The 15,430-nt window shown below is 45.4% G+C and overlaps 2 protein-coding genes across 2 annotated transcripts in view; one reads left to right on the top strand and one right to left on the bottom strand.

The window, feature by feature from the left end:
* Positions 1-4,776: 4,776 nt before the first annotated feature.
* On the bottom strand, positions 4,777-10,109 carry EIF4H (eukaryotic translation initiation factor 4H). Its single transcript, XM_010006068.1, has 7 exons — positions 10,094-10,109; positions 9,769-9,975; positions 8,754-8,818; positions 8,547-8,646; positions 7,841-7,906; positions 5,940-6,098; positions 4,777-5,822 (listed from the first exon to the last, which is right to left on the bottom strand). Exons 1-7 carry the CDS (start codon positions 10,107-10,109, stop codon positions 5,686-5,688), a joined length of 750 nt encoding a protein of 249 aa, XP_010004370.1. The 3' UTR covers positions 4,777-5,685.
* A 3,441-nt stretch (positions 10,110-13,550) lies between these two features.
* The window catches only part of MYBBP1A (MYB binding protein (P160) 1a), a 66,889-nt gene continuing 65,009 nt past the window's right edge, over positions 13,551-15,430 (top strand). The window contains exon 1 of the mRNA XM_010006067.1: positions 13,551-13,559. Coding sequence (XP_010004369.1) covers positions 13,551-13,559 — 9 coding nt within the window. The remainder of the gene's footprint in view (positions 13,560-15,430) is intronic.

Below are 15,430 nucleotides of genomic sequence, written 5' to 3'. Positions count from 1 at the left end.
CAGACCCAGGACAGCCCAGACCCGGTCCAGCTCACACCTGGTCCAGCTCAGATCCCGTTCCAGCTCAGACCCGGTCCAGCTCAGACCCGGACCAGCCCAGACCCTGGTCCAGCCCGGACCCGGTCCAGCCCAGACCCGGGACAGGCCGAACCCGGTCCCGGGTGCAGCCGGAGGAAGGTGCTGCCACCGCCCAGCGCCCGGGTTGGGCACAGAAAGGCTCCTGCACATCCCCCTCCCCTGCCCAGCTCCTCCTTGCAGACACCGTCCTTCTTGAACACGAAAACCCAGCAGGTTTGAAGGCTTTTATTTCATTCATTTTTTTACAGCAATACCAAGCCTACAGCTTCAGCACAGGGCGGGTTTTGCAGGGGTTTCTAGAGGTGCTTTTTTGGTTTGTTTAAAAGGAAGAGGCAGATCTTGGGAACACGGTGAGGTGAACAAAACAATCTCCCAGCAGGAAGCAAATCCTGGCTGAAACCTGCTGGGCAGAAAGGTGGGGGCAGCATTCCCAAGGACATGCCCAAAACATCAAGCCTGAGCTACTCTAGAGCTTCACCCAAGGATCTGTGAGCTTACAGGTAACTCCTGTAACAGCACTGAAGGTCCTTGAAGCCCTTGGATGCACTTTGCTGCAAAGGGGACAGAGATGGGGGGAAACTGGTGTTCAAATTGGCCCACCATTCAGCAGGCAATGTCATGTCATGGTGTCACTGCAGGACAAGGAACCTGTCAAATGATTTAATCACCCAAACACCTACAGGGAGATGAGGAACATGGTCTGAGACCTCCTGACACAGGACACAGACACCCCAGCTCCTGGTTCTTGCATCCATCTGAGGTTTGGGTTCAAGTGAGCAGAGAGGGGCAGGAAGCAGCAAAGCTCCCTGGTGATTCCAAAGGAGCAGGATTGGTGTGAGTTGGACACACCTACAGCTCAGGTAGTACATTTCCCAGTTAGTCCAGAGCTCACAGTGTCATCAGGATGTTGCTACTGGGATGTGCATCAGGCCTGAGTCGAGTGGTTGGCACCAAAGGGTTGAATCCTCTCAGCAAGCAAGGTCAAAAACCTGATGGCAGCACTTGAAATGCTTCTGGGTGGTTTGGTTGAACGCTGATGTGCTGAGTGGTGTCACAAAGAACAGAATGAATTGCAGATTATAGAGGTAAACTGTGTGCACCCATGAAAATATGGCCCTCTGCTGCTCAAAATGGGAGTGATTCCTTGAAATCCTGCACTGGGTCAGTGGCATTTCAGAGCAGGGATTGAGCTACCAGATTAGAAAATTCCAGTCTCAGCTGGGAATCAAATTCCTCTTCAGCCACAGCAACTCCCCTTCCCAAAAACAGAAGCATCACCTACAAAATTGCACCCCCAGGATCCAGTGCAGAGAAGTGCCATCAACAACTACACAGGTAACTGGTTCTGTGCTAGAATACACCAGGATATACACAGGGAACAGCCCCATTCCTTGGGGGAACAGCCCCATAACCACCAGATTACGGCTGAGAAGGAAGGAGGTGTGTGGGGAAAACCCAGTGATCAATTCCTGGCTTCAACCTGCCCTGCTTGGAGCAAACAGAACCCGTGCAGCCACTGTCCAAAACACACTCCAGGTGAATGGGAGGGTTCCTGGGAAAGAGCCACTCCAAGTGAATGGGAAGGTTCCTGGAAAAGAGCCACTCCAAACTGCTCTGCTGAGGGCAGAGGGTTCAGGGGCTGCTCTGCAAGGTGCTGCAGGGGAGTGTTCTGCTGAAGGGGTCACACATGCACTGCAAAATGGGTTGGCTTTATGATTAGATCTTTCTGAGGGGTTGCAATAGGACAGGTTTGCTCTAAAATCCTCCAGGTATCCTCACCTTTTCTGAAGGCAGGTCAGTGAGTACCAACAGGCAGGAAATGTTCCTCTGTGCTCCAGGCAGGATTGAAACTGTACCAGAATGTGTAAGGCAAGTTGAAAAATAGCATGATCCACACCTGCCCTGGTATGGTGAGTCCTGGTCAGTCTATCACAACCACCCAGCAGAACTTCAGAGCTGCACTGGAGACAGTGAGCAGTGCCAGCACATCTCAGGGGCAGGCTAACACCCTGCTGCTGCTGCAGAGGCAGATAAGTCACCATGGAGGGGAGGAACTGAAGGTGACTCCACCTGCCCCTCAGCCACCAGAACAACAGTCATGACCACAAGCACAAAGAGGTCCCTCAGATCCTATCATGGACTTGCACGGTCCAGTGAGTTGGCAACACCCCAGTGCCAGCACTGGGCTGCTGCCCTCACTGCACTGGGATTAGCTCTTCCAGGATTGGGAGCTCAGTGGGCTTTATTTTTTGGGTGGTGGTGTTTTGCAGCACGTTGGACACGTGCTGCTTCCTCCTGTGCTGTCCCACAGCTCCTCCTGAGCCGCCTCCCCCACCTGCACAACCACCACAAAGCACTTGGTGCAGCAGCACAGCAGCTCTGCCTTGATCCAACTTCCCTTCCAAAAACTGTTGGCTGCATTCCTGACTTCAGGTTTGGTTATTTTTGAAGTTCAAACTTGAAGGAAGCTCTGCACAGCTACTGGAAGTAACTTGGTGAGAATAGAAACAAAGTGAATTATCATTTATCCATGAATTATCCATTCCCAGTGCTGGGAATTTGGGCTTTGCCATGCCAAGCTCAGCTTGAAGCTGCAGGTAAAATTGAGCATTACAAGCTTAATCTTCACTGCTTCTTGCTGGTGAGAAGGGGAGGAAATGATCTTGTTTCCTCCCACATAACTTAAATGCCACGTTCAGGTATTAAATTTAGTTTTGTCAGTTGTTGACACAAGCTGGTTTGATATGCAGGAAAAATGTTAATGAATTAAATTGTGAAGGGGGAAAAGAAAAAGGACTTGAGGAGTCTGACCCTAAGGCACAGAGGAAGCAGGATGATCTGAAGAAACCAGGCAGGGAGTTAATGTTCGCATATGAGGAACTGCCAAAAAAAAGGCATTAAATGATGCCAGACCAGGCTCTAGTGGGAAACTCTTGACCAAACAAATAATTGCATGTACAGGAAATGATCTGTAGGACCAAGATGAACCACTTCCCATCTCTCTCCCAGTCCAGTGCTGCTGCTCTCCCTGCAGGGATGACCTGACTGCCTCCACCAGCAGGACAGCAGCTCCCCCCAGGCAGCCCCACTCCCACAGACCCAGGGAGTCATCCCTCAGGTGCTAGAACACAAGCTGCTTCAGCAACCCAGCCCCAGAACAGGGTTTGGATTCTCTGAGCGATGTCTAGTGGGAAACAGGTAGAGTGGAATGACAAGCCAGAAGGCAGGAATAGTTTCCATCCTTTTATGCTTAACAGCTGTAAACCCAACAGGAAGGTCAGAGCTCATTTCCTCAAAAAAGAAACATGGCTCTGCCTTTTCACTTCCCCTGCAGCATGAACATCCTTCCAGGATGCAGGACAACAGCCTCACTAAGAGCGATGTCTAGTGGGAAACAGGTCAGCTGAAAGGGGTGGAGAGAACCTGAGCAAGGCAGCAGCAAGCAGATCATTGACCTTGTCTCCCCAGAGCCATCCAACTGCTGGCTGGGCAGGGGAAGGACACCCCTTCCACTCTGGGCAGGGCAGAGGGCAGCAGAGCCCAGTCTGCGGGAAACAGCACCAAGAGCTCCACCACCTGCAAGCTCCAGACCTTCACACCCCAGCTGGAGCCTCAACAGTGACATTGAACCCACAGCACAAAACCTGGGCTCACTCCCCCACTTTGCCCACAATTTTGACTTCCCTGTGCCCTGCATGTTCCAGGACCTGTTTAGATTCCTCCCTCTTTACCTTCTCCTCCCCACCTTGTTTGTTTGAGATGGGTCTCACATGCTGCTTCCCCATAAAATTTAAGGCAGCAAGTTTCCAAATTAACACCGGGGGGGAAACCAAGCTCCAGCAGACTCAAATAAAGACCAATGTTAAATATTACTTAATGTTTTCTTTTATTTAAAAGATCATTCACAAAATACCATATCCATAAATTTATTTTGTTATGAAGCAGAATGTGTTAAGTGTCTGGAATTCCTTTCTTTTTCCTTTTTTTTTTTTTTTACATTTAAAAGTCACTGTCTTAACTAGAGGTGAGTTTTTAATATGGGAATTTGTTCTTAAAATCTTTTCCACATTGAAGATGTAAATAGGTCAATTATTGGTTTGGAATACAACCACACAAATGCATGTCTGTCTTAAATTAAGTATTAGTGTTAGACAAATGGTTCTTATCTCAGAAGCAGAGTGACAGGCAGAAGGAAGGAAAGAGTAGTTCTGTAAATTGCTGGGACTCTGACATGACAAAGGTAATTTTAGGGAAGAAATTCTCTACTAGCAGTGATGCTGGCAGTGCAGCAGCCATGCCTCCAGCTCCTCTTGAGAGTCCTCTGGTGTGCTGGCTGGTCTGAAAGCTGTCAGCACCAGGGGGCCAAGATTTCCTCATGCACTGGGATATACCCACACCTCAGTGTTGTACACCCAGGTTTTGCTTTTAAACATTAATGATCTCTCTGCTTTGGCTACAGCCTCCCCTTCCCTCCCTCCTCCCACACAACATTTCAAGCAAAGAGATGCAGCAAATAAGAGATAATTTTTACCCAAATTTCTACAGGAAGAGAATCTAGAGCAGAACAATTTCTAACCTGTCAATTTTCAAGATATTCTGAAAGCAGAGATCTTAAAACTGTACATCACTGGGCAAAGAAATGCAGGGGTTAATGGTGATTACATACTGCATGGCAAAGTATACACTCCTTCAACAAAAATAAAAAAAGTCAGCTTTATTTGTAGAAACTTCATTTAAAAATTTACCAAACATGTAAAACCCAAAAAAAGAAACGTAAGCAGAAAGAGCCAGTGAGCAGTTGTGCTCAAATAGGCACGTTTTTGCAGCACTAACCTGGAGCTCAGGGCTGTAGCATCATACCATTTTGAAATCAGCAGACAGCCACCAGCTAGAGCCTGCTGGCAGATGCTTCATCCATAGTGATTCCACCACCAATTCACCAGGCTTCCTGTCAGCCAATTATATTTGCACCAATTAAATCAATACTTCCTGGTAAGCTGTGTGAAAGGGCAGTTACCCCTTCTCAGTTTTAGAAGGGGATCTGCTGTGTCCAGTAACTCTGTCACCAATTGTCATAAATGGTATTTCACTACTTGGTTAGAACTGTAAATTTCTGTTCAACTCATCTGGACTCTCCAGTTTTCCTCTTCAGAGCCACAGCAATACAGAACAGGACAAGCAGGTCAGAAGAGGAGCACTGAGGAAGTAAAAGGAAACAGTACAGGGCAGTAACTAAGTCTAACCTGTGCTTCTAAAGTAAAATAAACCCAGAAAGGAAGAAGCTGAGGCAGCACCTTTATCCAGAGACCTCCACACTCGTGGAAGCAGCTACCCTGCCTTATCTACTGGCAACTGTGCTGCTTGGAAGGAAACAGAAGAGGGAAACTCAGCACAAAGCAGGCACTAGATACAGCAAAGCCAAGAACGTACTAAAAACCACTTGTTAACAGCTGACATGCATTCACAAGCTCTGTATTTTCAGTTTCAAAGAGGACAAATGCCAGATGGCAGGAATGGTAAACTGCAGGGTTGACATTCCAGCAGAGCTAGTCACTCTGTACTGTCTTGCTTTTTCTCCCGCCTCCCCATTCCCTCTCAACCTCAAACTCAGTCGTGCTCTTTTACTACTTCCTCCCGGGGCTTGGCTCCACCAAAGATGGCAGAGTTGGGGTTGGCTACTTGGTTGAGGGGGGTAGCAACTGTTCGAGGTTTGAGCTGAAGTCGGGGTCGCTGTGCTCTTTCCTCTGAAAGAAAGAAGGTGAAGGTTTTAAGGTGTATCAAGGGTAGCAGCTTTCACCTGACCAAGGGAAGCAGGAGCCTCCTTCATGAAAGCTTAACTACAGCAGATGTGAAGAGGTTACCTTCTGTTGGCTCTCTGAAATCCATGGAAGACCCACGAAGGGGAGGCCCATCCCTGAAGCGGCCGGTGCCGCCGCTTCCCATGGAGGCACCTGGTGGTCGCCGGTCCCCAGGGCGGGTTCCTCTGCCCCGGCCTCCCAAGAAGTCATCATCTTTGAATCCTGAAGATGGAAGAGAGTGAATTTAAAAGGCACGTTCTGCAATGTTTTTAATCTAGAGTTTTATCTGGATGACTGGAAAGCCTTGCAAGTCACTGCTGCCAGTCCAAGAGGATGCACTGAGAGGCTCTGTAGTCAGATTGCTTCACAGGTCTCTTAGGTAGGAGAAGAGTCAGATTCCATCAGAAACAAGTCCACCATGGAACTCCTTTATCCACCTGGATGTTTACTGGGAGTGTTGGGGAGGGGAGGTCATCAAGTGAGCATAAAATACGAGCTTCAGCCAGACATTAGATGGTTAACACCATGAGCTGAACTGAGAGGTAACACCAGTACTCTGAGTACTTCTGGAGCGAGAAGGTGACTCTGGCTACAGCCTTGGCATACGATCTGCAGGAGCAGGGCAGATGGGAAAATAGCCAGGGAGTAATGAACTATACACTCCTTATAAAACACAGCCTTTGCAAAACAGAGCAAAGCCCCAAGGGTTTTTAGTTGTACTATAAACTGACCAGGCATTTACCAGACTAATTAAAGAGCTGATGAAGCTCAAACAATTCAGACTTTAAAGATTATTCTCCAGTATCTCTCCAAGCCTCCATCTGCAGTCCCTGTCAGGAGGATACTTCAGGCTGCCTGGACATCTAAGGGGAATACACTCAGTTTTTCAGAAGCTGCCTGGAAGAGAAAGTTGTTTTGCTCCCACTTGGGATTTTACTTTCCACTTCAGTATTTGGCAGAGTTACACAACTGTCCTTCACTTCAGTGCCAAAAAAACACCTTCAGAGACTTGATCCAGAGCAAGGCTGTATAACCTGAGAAGAAAAGCTTCTGTAGCAACTCAGACTTACTTAAAAGCTAAATTTTTGGCTCACAAATCACTCATCCAGCATTAACAAGCTGAAGTGCATCTGCACTTGCAGAAGCTGCCAGAAGAGGTATAAAGCTATGCCAGCAGAATGCTCAGCTCCAAAGGCAGGTGAAGCACAGAACTGTAGCAAGCCTCCTCTCTCCAGCACCATGCTCCACACTTGGTTACCACTCCCATTCTGTCCATTCCACTCATGCAGAGACCAGACATTGCAAAGTTGCACTTGTCAACATCTCCCCATCAGAAAATGGACCAAACCCACCAGTCAGAGGACAAAAGCAATTGTGGTAATGTCACCCTGGACAGAAACTGAGTGGAAGTCAAGAACAAACTCGGTGGCTCCAGCACTACCTTCCAGTCAGCAAGCTCAGCCATTTGCTGCAACTTGCATAACTGTAACAGGTCTATAAGTTTAGGAACATTTTGCACTTAAAAGTGCTTTGCAACACTGTCACATTTTTTGAGAAGTCAGTTGCTCCAGGGATACACAGGTATTAATATCACATCTCCTTAGGAAGGTGAAAACCTCTGCTCTGAAAGAATCCAGTCTCAGCTTTTCCACATGATCTGTCTGTTTCTGCTACTATTCAGAAATGTGGCCTCATGTTTGAGAAATACTTAAAACCTAGATACCATAGGCTGCAGTTGAACAAGCATTTTGTCATTTAGGATTGTTTCCTAAGGTCTACAATCAAGACTCTTTCCTCTAAGGCAATGGAAGATTCCCCTGAAGAATCCCACTGCAGCTGTGGGATGTCCAAAGTCGGCACAGATTCAATCAAAACAGTAATGGGGACAAATGTAGCTGACATGAAAATGAGAACATTTCTGAGCCTTGTAGGCTGCCTTTCTGTAGAAGTTTTAATACTGGTACCAGAATTGAAGTCATCTCTGGAATCCCATCCACCTCCTCTGGATTCTCTGGAACCTCCTCCCATTCCTAGGAAAAAAGCCACAATTGTGTTCAGGTCTGAAGCTGTGGGAAAGACTGATCAAGGGGACACCAAACCAAAGTTCCAGTCCTTCAATATCCAAAGTCATGCTGCTGGAAAATCCTTCTGTTTCAGCATTACCAAGTTCCATTGCACAGGAACAAAAACCAGTATAAGTTAATAAGCAGTCAGAACAGTTTCTCTAATACATATTGGATGGAAACCTCTGGTGAGTCTAATTCAATTAAACTTCAACTACAGCAAAGGCTGTTTTTACATTGGAACAGGAGAATCCAAAAATAAGTGTTTACATTCTTGTGCTTACTTAGCTTACTCACTTTTATTACATCATAATATAATAGTAGCAGATCAGACGGACGGCCTTATGATTGTCCTCTGCAATCCACTGTACATTATTAGGGGTATTGGTCTCACTTCCTGGGCTAGGAGTGACAACACCATCAGCTTTTGGACACAACGCACAGACACTCCAGGAGCAGTAGCAGCTAGATTAGGAATCTGTGTATCCATACAAAATGTCTCCTTCCTATATATTTACTTGCATGCCCTGTCTCAGCACCAGTTAGCACCAGAAGTCATAACTACAACAATTACATTCAAGAAGCTATTTAGAAAAATGGAATTCACCTCTGTCTTCAGGCCCGCCACCTTTCCTGAAGCCAAAGCCTCCTTTATCCTGTTTTCTGCCTTCTGCTATGTCCACTCGGAGTGATCGGTCACCCAAAAGCTGTGAAATACAGAGAAGCTCTTCAGAAGGTACCATTTGGGCAGCCACAGAGTTTGAGCCTTTTGCTTATCTTTTTGATGCCACAAATGAATGGCAAGTATACTTACTGCACCATCGTACGTAAGAGCTTCCTTGAGTGACTCCACCTCATCGAACTCTACGTAACAAAATCCTGTAAGAAGAACCTCACAAGTTAATAGCAGCACTTTCCAAGGCCTCTGTAAGAAGCTACTCTTCCTGCTTCCCTGCTAATAGTTTCCCTTCTCTTCCAAACATGAGCTATGATATGGACATGGCTCAGCACCAGGGATGCACCCATCGAGGATGGGGGCAAATCCTGCAGCCCTGCCCTGCATGGGCACCATGGAAGGGCTCTGAGCCTAATTAATCACCTTTACCACAGGGTTCTCATTACTGATTAATTTGCTCTATGTCTGTAGACAGTTATTTAGCCAAACATTGACATTTGGTTACTAGTATGGTAAAACAAGTAGCTGAAGTACCTGCTTGGCCAGCAGTCTGATTTTGGTGTCATCACATCATTTAGTGATTTTTTTTCTTTTCTGAGACCTTCTGTTAAGCCTTTTCCCCCCCTAAAAGTAACTTAAACACTCCCTTTTCCACTGGTCTATTCCAAAGGGAATCAGACTTGAATCCTCTCCAACAGCTGCCTGAATGGCTCATCTACTTGCTTTTGATCCCTGCTCACAAGGAGACAGAGCTGAAGAAATGGGGGTATTCTGAACTAAGGAAAGATGGTCTAGGTAACAACATTTCAGGTCATGAATCTTAGGTGGGTCAGACACTTCAGCTTTGTTACAATTTATACAAGACAAACAAGGTCTGGGAAAGTCCTTTTATGGCAAGGCAAATAGGGCCCAACTCACACATACTCAGGTTAGTTTGTATCTTAAGATGATGGATGTAGCAGTGAATCTCATTCAAATAAGATGTTTACCTCATAGTGAATGAGAAACCCTCAACACTCAACCTAGAGAACAAAGACAGATCAACAAGCTAACTATTGCTTTAGAGTCTGACATACCCCAAAGTGATGTTAGAAGCACCTCATCTCCTCCTACAGGTTACTTGGCTACAGCTGGGACAGCTCTGAATGCTCACCTTTAAATTTGTCTGTTTCCTTGTCTCTGACTAGTCGTACACTCCTTACGCTGAGATCCTTGAAGATGGCATCTATGTCTCCTTGCACAGTGTTGAAGGGCAGATTTCCCACGTATGCTGTGAAAGGGGGTTCTGTTGGCAGCTCTTTCTGTTTGCGGGAACCAAGGCCGCCACCACGAGAGCTGTTGGAAAAAAGCACCCGTGTCTCTGGAAGGTGACTCCCAACACAGCCAGCAACTACATAGCACTGCTCAGGTGCTGCCTGACTTCTTGGAAGTGGGTTTTTCCACAACTTCAGGCAGTTTTTCTATCCCTTTGCCTGTACCTGCCACCTCCACCATCAGCCTGCTCCTTTCTGGCGTTAGGTGAGGCAGTACTTCAATGGGAAAAGAAATCAACAACATATTGAAATACAGGGATACTCAGTAATGAAGTGATGAATCCTATGGAGACAGGCTGAAGAGAGTTGGGACCGTTCAGACTGCAGAAGAGAAGGCTCCAAGGAGACCTTAGAGCACCTTCCAGTGCCTGAAGGGGTTACAGGAAAGCTGGGGAGGGGCGTTTGACAAGGGCAGGGAGGGAGAGGACAAGGGGCAAATGGATTAAAATTGGAAGAGGGGAGATTTATTTCAGACATCAGGAGGAAATTCTTTAGTGTGAGGGTGATGAGACCCTGGCCCAGGTTGCCCAGGAAAGCTGTGGCTGCCCCATCCCTGGCAGTGTTGAAAGGCAGGTTGGATGGGGCTTGGAGCAGCCTGGAATGGTGGGAGGTGGCCCTGCCCATGCAGGGGGGTTGGAACTGGGTGATCTTTAAGGTTTCTTCTAACTCAAATTGTTCTGTGATTCTATGAATGAACTTCTTTCCCATCACCCATAAAGAAAAGCAACATAAGGCTCTCTCTAGTGCCCCATACTCAAAAACATTACTGCTTAAAAAAAACAAACCATATACTAGATTTTAAAAATAATTTATAGCAGTGAAGAAACACGTGCATGGACAGGCTCATCAGCTTATCCTGAAATTAAGCTGGATTCAATGCTTTTATCTCAATAGTATATTATCAACATGCACTCAGCAATCATCTAAATTATTTCAGCAGCCCTCAGCTTAACAGAAACATGTCCTCCTGACTCTGCAGTTATTGCCACAACTGTCAGATATCTGGACTGGAATGTTTTGAATTGGACACATAACAAAAACACTTGGTTGAGCAAGGTGTTCTAAGGCAGAGAAACTCATTTCAATGCTATTAGAAAGTTTTGTGAATCACAGGCTGAGTTGACTAGGTTGTCTTTTCCCCTCAGTTTCAGTTAAGGATCTTGGCACTGGCTGCTAAGGAACTAGACTGCACCAGTACAGTTCTTCACTGTAGTCATGTAACACCCCTGTGTGTTCATGTCCTGTACAGCCTCATCTTCCCAAGCTACCTTTGATCTCCTCAGCAGAGAGCAAGATGTGGCCTGTGGGCACAAGGCAACATTGACTTAGAACTTCTAGACTACAGGATGCCACTGTTGCTGCTTCCAAGCACCTGCCCCACCTAAGCAGCACCTCTGAACTTCACCTGAGATGCCCACCTACTACTCCCACCATGTTCTCTTCCACACCTTATTTCCAACTGGGCATTGCTCACATCTGCTGCCTTTCCCAGAGGCTCACTGTGCATTTAAAAGCATGATGGAACACAAAGTGTACCAAATCAGGACTTGCTAGTGTGACAGGGATAAATCAGATTTCTGCAGAGTCCCACCTAAAATACAGAAGGTCAAATAATTTCATTGTTTCACTTTATTCTGGTTGGTTGCTTGCAGCCAGAAAAATCCATGGGGCAAGCAATGTACTTGTCTTTTTTTTTCCTATTCCAGAATAAGTATTTTATTACTAATGTAGTTAGGTTAATGGTTGGATTTGGTGACCTTAATAAATGATTCTATGAATCAGATCATGCAGAAATCTTGAATGAGACTCCCTAACTCTTCCTGGATAAGCCCATAATTGGTGCCTTTTTCTGGCAGCAGCTCCATGCAGGAGTCACTTGTCACCAACACTAGCAGCATTCTGCTCCATGTACTTCAATCACTACCTACATATCTTTAATTAGTGTCCACCCAGGTTGACGTTCTAGCATTTTTTACAATATTCCTCATCTGCCTTTGTCTCATTAACAAGTCAAAAACATACTGGAGAACTAAAACTGCAATAGTTGGGTGCTGTGTATGTACAGCAAACTTAACTTTACCAGAAGGCCAAGTTTAAAGGAAGAACTCCAAGAAAGCTCTGAAGAATTATGTAACATGCTGCATCATTTCCATGCCTTTGTCCTTAATTCTCATTTCTGGTCTTACAAACAGCTACTGAACCACCAAAAGAAATCTTATTATTTATGTATTTTATAGGAACATCAGCATTGCTTCAGCCAAATTTAAAAGGAGCACTGCCTTCTGCAGGTGCTCAGCATGTTCTCTGAGCTGCCAGTCATCTCCTCCAGTGAACTGACTGGCCTGAAAACCTTGCCCTAGAATTGAATTCTCAGCCAGATCAACAAGATGATCTGGAGAGCTGCAGAGATCACCTTTGTCAGCTCAGGAGGGAGAACAAAAGCAGGGGCTTGAGCTACAGCTTTCAACAGCAACCTCCACTCAGATCAATTGGAGCTGCTTCTGAAACCACACCCTCAAGTTGCAAGTCCCAAAAGAATTCCTGGTGCTACAGACAAACCTTATTTCTACCATAGCATACCAGAACTTCACGGGGTGTGTGTGTCTGGAAATTCATGTCCTATTGTGCAATTCCTACTGGTCTTAAGTCAGAAAATGAAGTATTATTTTTTAATTTGATCCACTAAGGCCTCACTTATCAAATCGTTACATATTTGGTATTTTAGGCTCCATTTTAGGAATAGGAATGGTCAATAATTAGGTTCAAAACTAAGTTTCCTACAGAATCCAGGTATATCAGCATAAAAATAAACTGTTTCTACACTTTCCTGCATCTTTTCAATACTAAAACAGCAAAATGGAAAAAATAAGGCTGACTTCAGTAACTAAAGAATGAGATTAAAAGAAGATGCTCTTTATTTGTAACAAAATAGGGCAAAAGTCAACTATAATTAAAAACATACCTGAACTAAGTGAACTGGGTCAGACCAAAGTGTTAAATGAATATTTGCATTTCCCACTCACTGCAACTTTTGCTCAGCCAGAATTAGGTAATAATTATGCCATCTTAATGTGGGAATCTGAAACACAACTATTTAATTTATTTTTCTGAAAACCAAAGCAGGCTGCTGAGGAAGAAAGCTTGCCCTTAGCAAATGCAGAAGCAAACATCCCTATAATTAGACTTACTTTGGGGTGCACCAAGTCAATGACAACATAAAGCCCTATCAGAGTGAAAGAACAAGAAGTTATCATTCTGAAGCTACTCATTTATAGGGTTTAGTTCTTCTCTCCAGAAAACAAGACCTGACAAAAGTTGAAAGCAAAGAATATTCTGAAAGCCAGGATTTGAGTTTAATGGCCTTTCACTAAGGATCAAAACAATAGCTCAGTATTTATCTTTCTGCACAGCACTGAGACAACAGCCTGACTGGATTCCAAGGCTGGTGCTTCCCCAGAGGCAGCACAAGGCTCAGCAGGATGCAGGTTTTGTTGAGCCTCTCTACAAGACCACAACTTGAAATACATACCCCAATTATTCAAGCATTCCAGTACACAGTAAGCACTGGATGTCTTCAGCAACAAGCTTACCCAAGCCTAACTGTTAGGAGACATTGATTAATATGACATGGGTAAGACACAGGACCCCAAATACCAAAAGGACAAAGCCTAGCTCTCCCTTTTCACTTCCTTGCCCAGCACTACAGGATTGGATCTCAGGCTCTGAGGATGGTGCCCAGCATTACTGAGCTCAGGGCTTTAAGCCACACCTAAATAAATAGCCTATGAGCAAGTCAGGGCTGATAAATACTGAGTTTCCCTCAACTCTGAGAAGCTCTACAGATGTTCAGAGTTTCAACTAGGCCTCTATATGCTTAAGTACAAGTTTTGGTGTTGAATTTTGGGCTCCAAAAACACTCACCAAAAAGTTGTCATAGTAAGCCTTTCCTTATGAATGTCAGCAGCATGTTTTTCATCAGGAATACAGTGACTCCTGTGTCCCACAGTGTTATGCTTCAGCTCTTAACCAGGGAACACCAGCCAGCTCAGGGGTAGTAAAATCCCCTGTCTCATGATGCCACAATCTCATCCCCTTCTTCTTCCACCACGTTTTGAAGAGTGTGAGAAGGAGGCAGGCATCTTACATCTGTTAGAATATGGTGGACACCACTGTTTTCTACCTGTCACAGATCCCGTGCTCACTCTCTATAAAGCCTAAGGGTTATGCAAAATGCAGCTTCCAAAAACTGTTATATCTCAACTGAGTTTGCACTGTTCTTGCAGTCATGGAGCACCAAAATATGAGCAGGAGCCACTTTAAGTCAACGTGGGATTCTTTCAGCAGAACCTTCAAGCACAGTCATGTTTTCATCACACTGCACATGATGGGACTTGACAAAAAGCACAGAGACCTGTTAAGGTGTGAAATAATCAATTAGCTGATAGCAACTTACTAGTAATAATGAGAAATTGGATGCAAGTACAAGTTGCACTCTAATATAAGTAGCATCTGAGGCTTCAAACTACAGCTCCCTCAGAGCAGGTAGACTTTCTCATCTGCAAAGGCATCTATCTACTAATCAGCAGCATGCCTTTGGTTCACCAAAACAAGTCTCCACTTCCTGCCTAAGAGCAGGTTAACTACTCTATTAAGGAAATCTGAATATGAAAGTAACCTTTTAACTTTTGTTTTATTACTTTACTGAACGTGCCTGCATTGACTGCAGAGTAAGATCTAGATTTGAGTGTCAAGTGGCACTTGAAGCTGCTCTCAAGGTTATTTGTTACAGATTTAAGGAAATAACAGAATTTTAAATGGCTACAACATCTGTTTGCTGTGGGACATCTCCTCTTCAGACACAAAGGGTATCTACTCATAAAAATAACCTTACAAAGCTTGAGTGTCACAGAAAGACAAGAAAACTTACTCCTGGTGTAAACTCAGCCCTAACTTCTTCCTGCTGCCCAAAGAGCCTGAAACAAAACTGATTTATTCTTCTAGAAACAGGCAAGGACAAGAACACTGTTAACTAGGAAACACCTCTTGAAAGATTACATTGCAAACTATCGGTTAAGATTGTTCTGCAAAGACCATTTATTTCATAGCTTTATGCCTACTGTTTTATTTCAGAGCACTCAAACTTACACAGCACCAGCCTTCAAAAAAAAGCCAATTACTAATTGCATCTTCCTAACCTGATTTAAGACTAACATGGTAACTGCTGGTTATTGCTTTTCTAGCTCCCCTCCATGTGCAGCAAGGAAACAGATGAGACAAGTCCTATTTCTAAGGATCAGAGATTTGGAACCAGCACCCGGAGCCCCGGGTAACGCTGCCCGGCAGCTCTCAGCTTTCCCCGACAGGAGCACCACAAAGACCTCCCATTTCCTCCCCGCTGCAGGCATCACAATGCTTGCCCCGCTCTCGGGGACGCCACCGCAGCTCCCCCCGCCGCCGGCCACCTCGCCCGCCCCGCCAGAACAGGGGGCTCTCTGTCCCCTC

This window comes from Chaetura pelagica, unplaced genomic scaffold (assembly GCF_000747805.2).
Source record: "Chaetura pelagica isolate M959 unplaced genomic scaffold, ChaPel_1.0 scaffold49, whole genome shotgun sequence".
NCBI classification, from domain to species: Eukaryota; Metazoa; Chordata; class Aves; order Apodiformes; family Apodidae; genus Chaetura; species Chaetura pelagica.
Note: the sequence above shows the minus strand (reverse complement) of the source record. Positions and strands in the feature narration are given on the sequence as shown.

Coding starts and splice junctions, on each gene's coding strand:
- EIF4H (XM_010006068.1), bottom strand. Junction 6,099..7,840: donor CAGAGATGACTTCAATTCTG/GTACCAGTATTA, acceptor TTCCATCTTCAG/GATTCAAAGATGATGACTTC. Junction 5,823..5,939: donor TTTCAGAGAGCCAACAGAAG/GTAACCTCTTCA, acceptor TCTTTCTTTCAG/AGGAAAGAGCACAGCGACCC.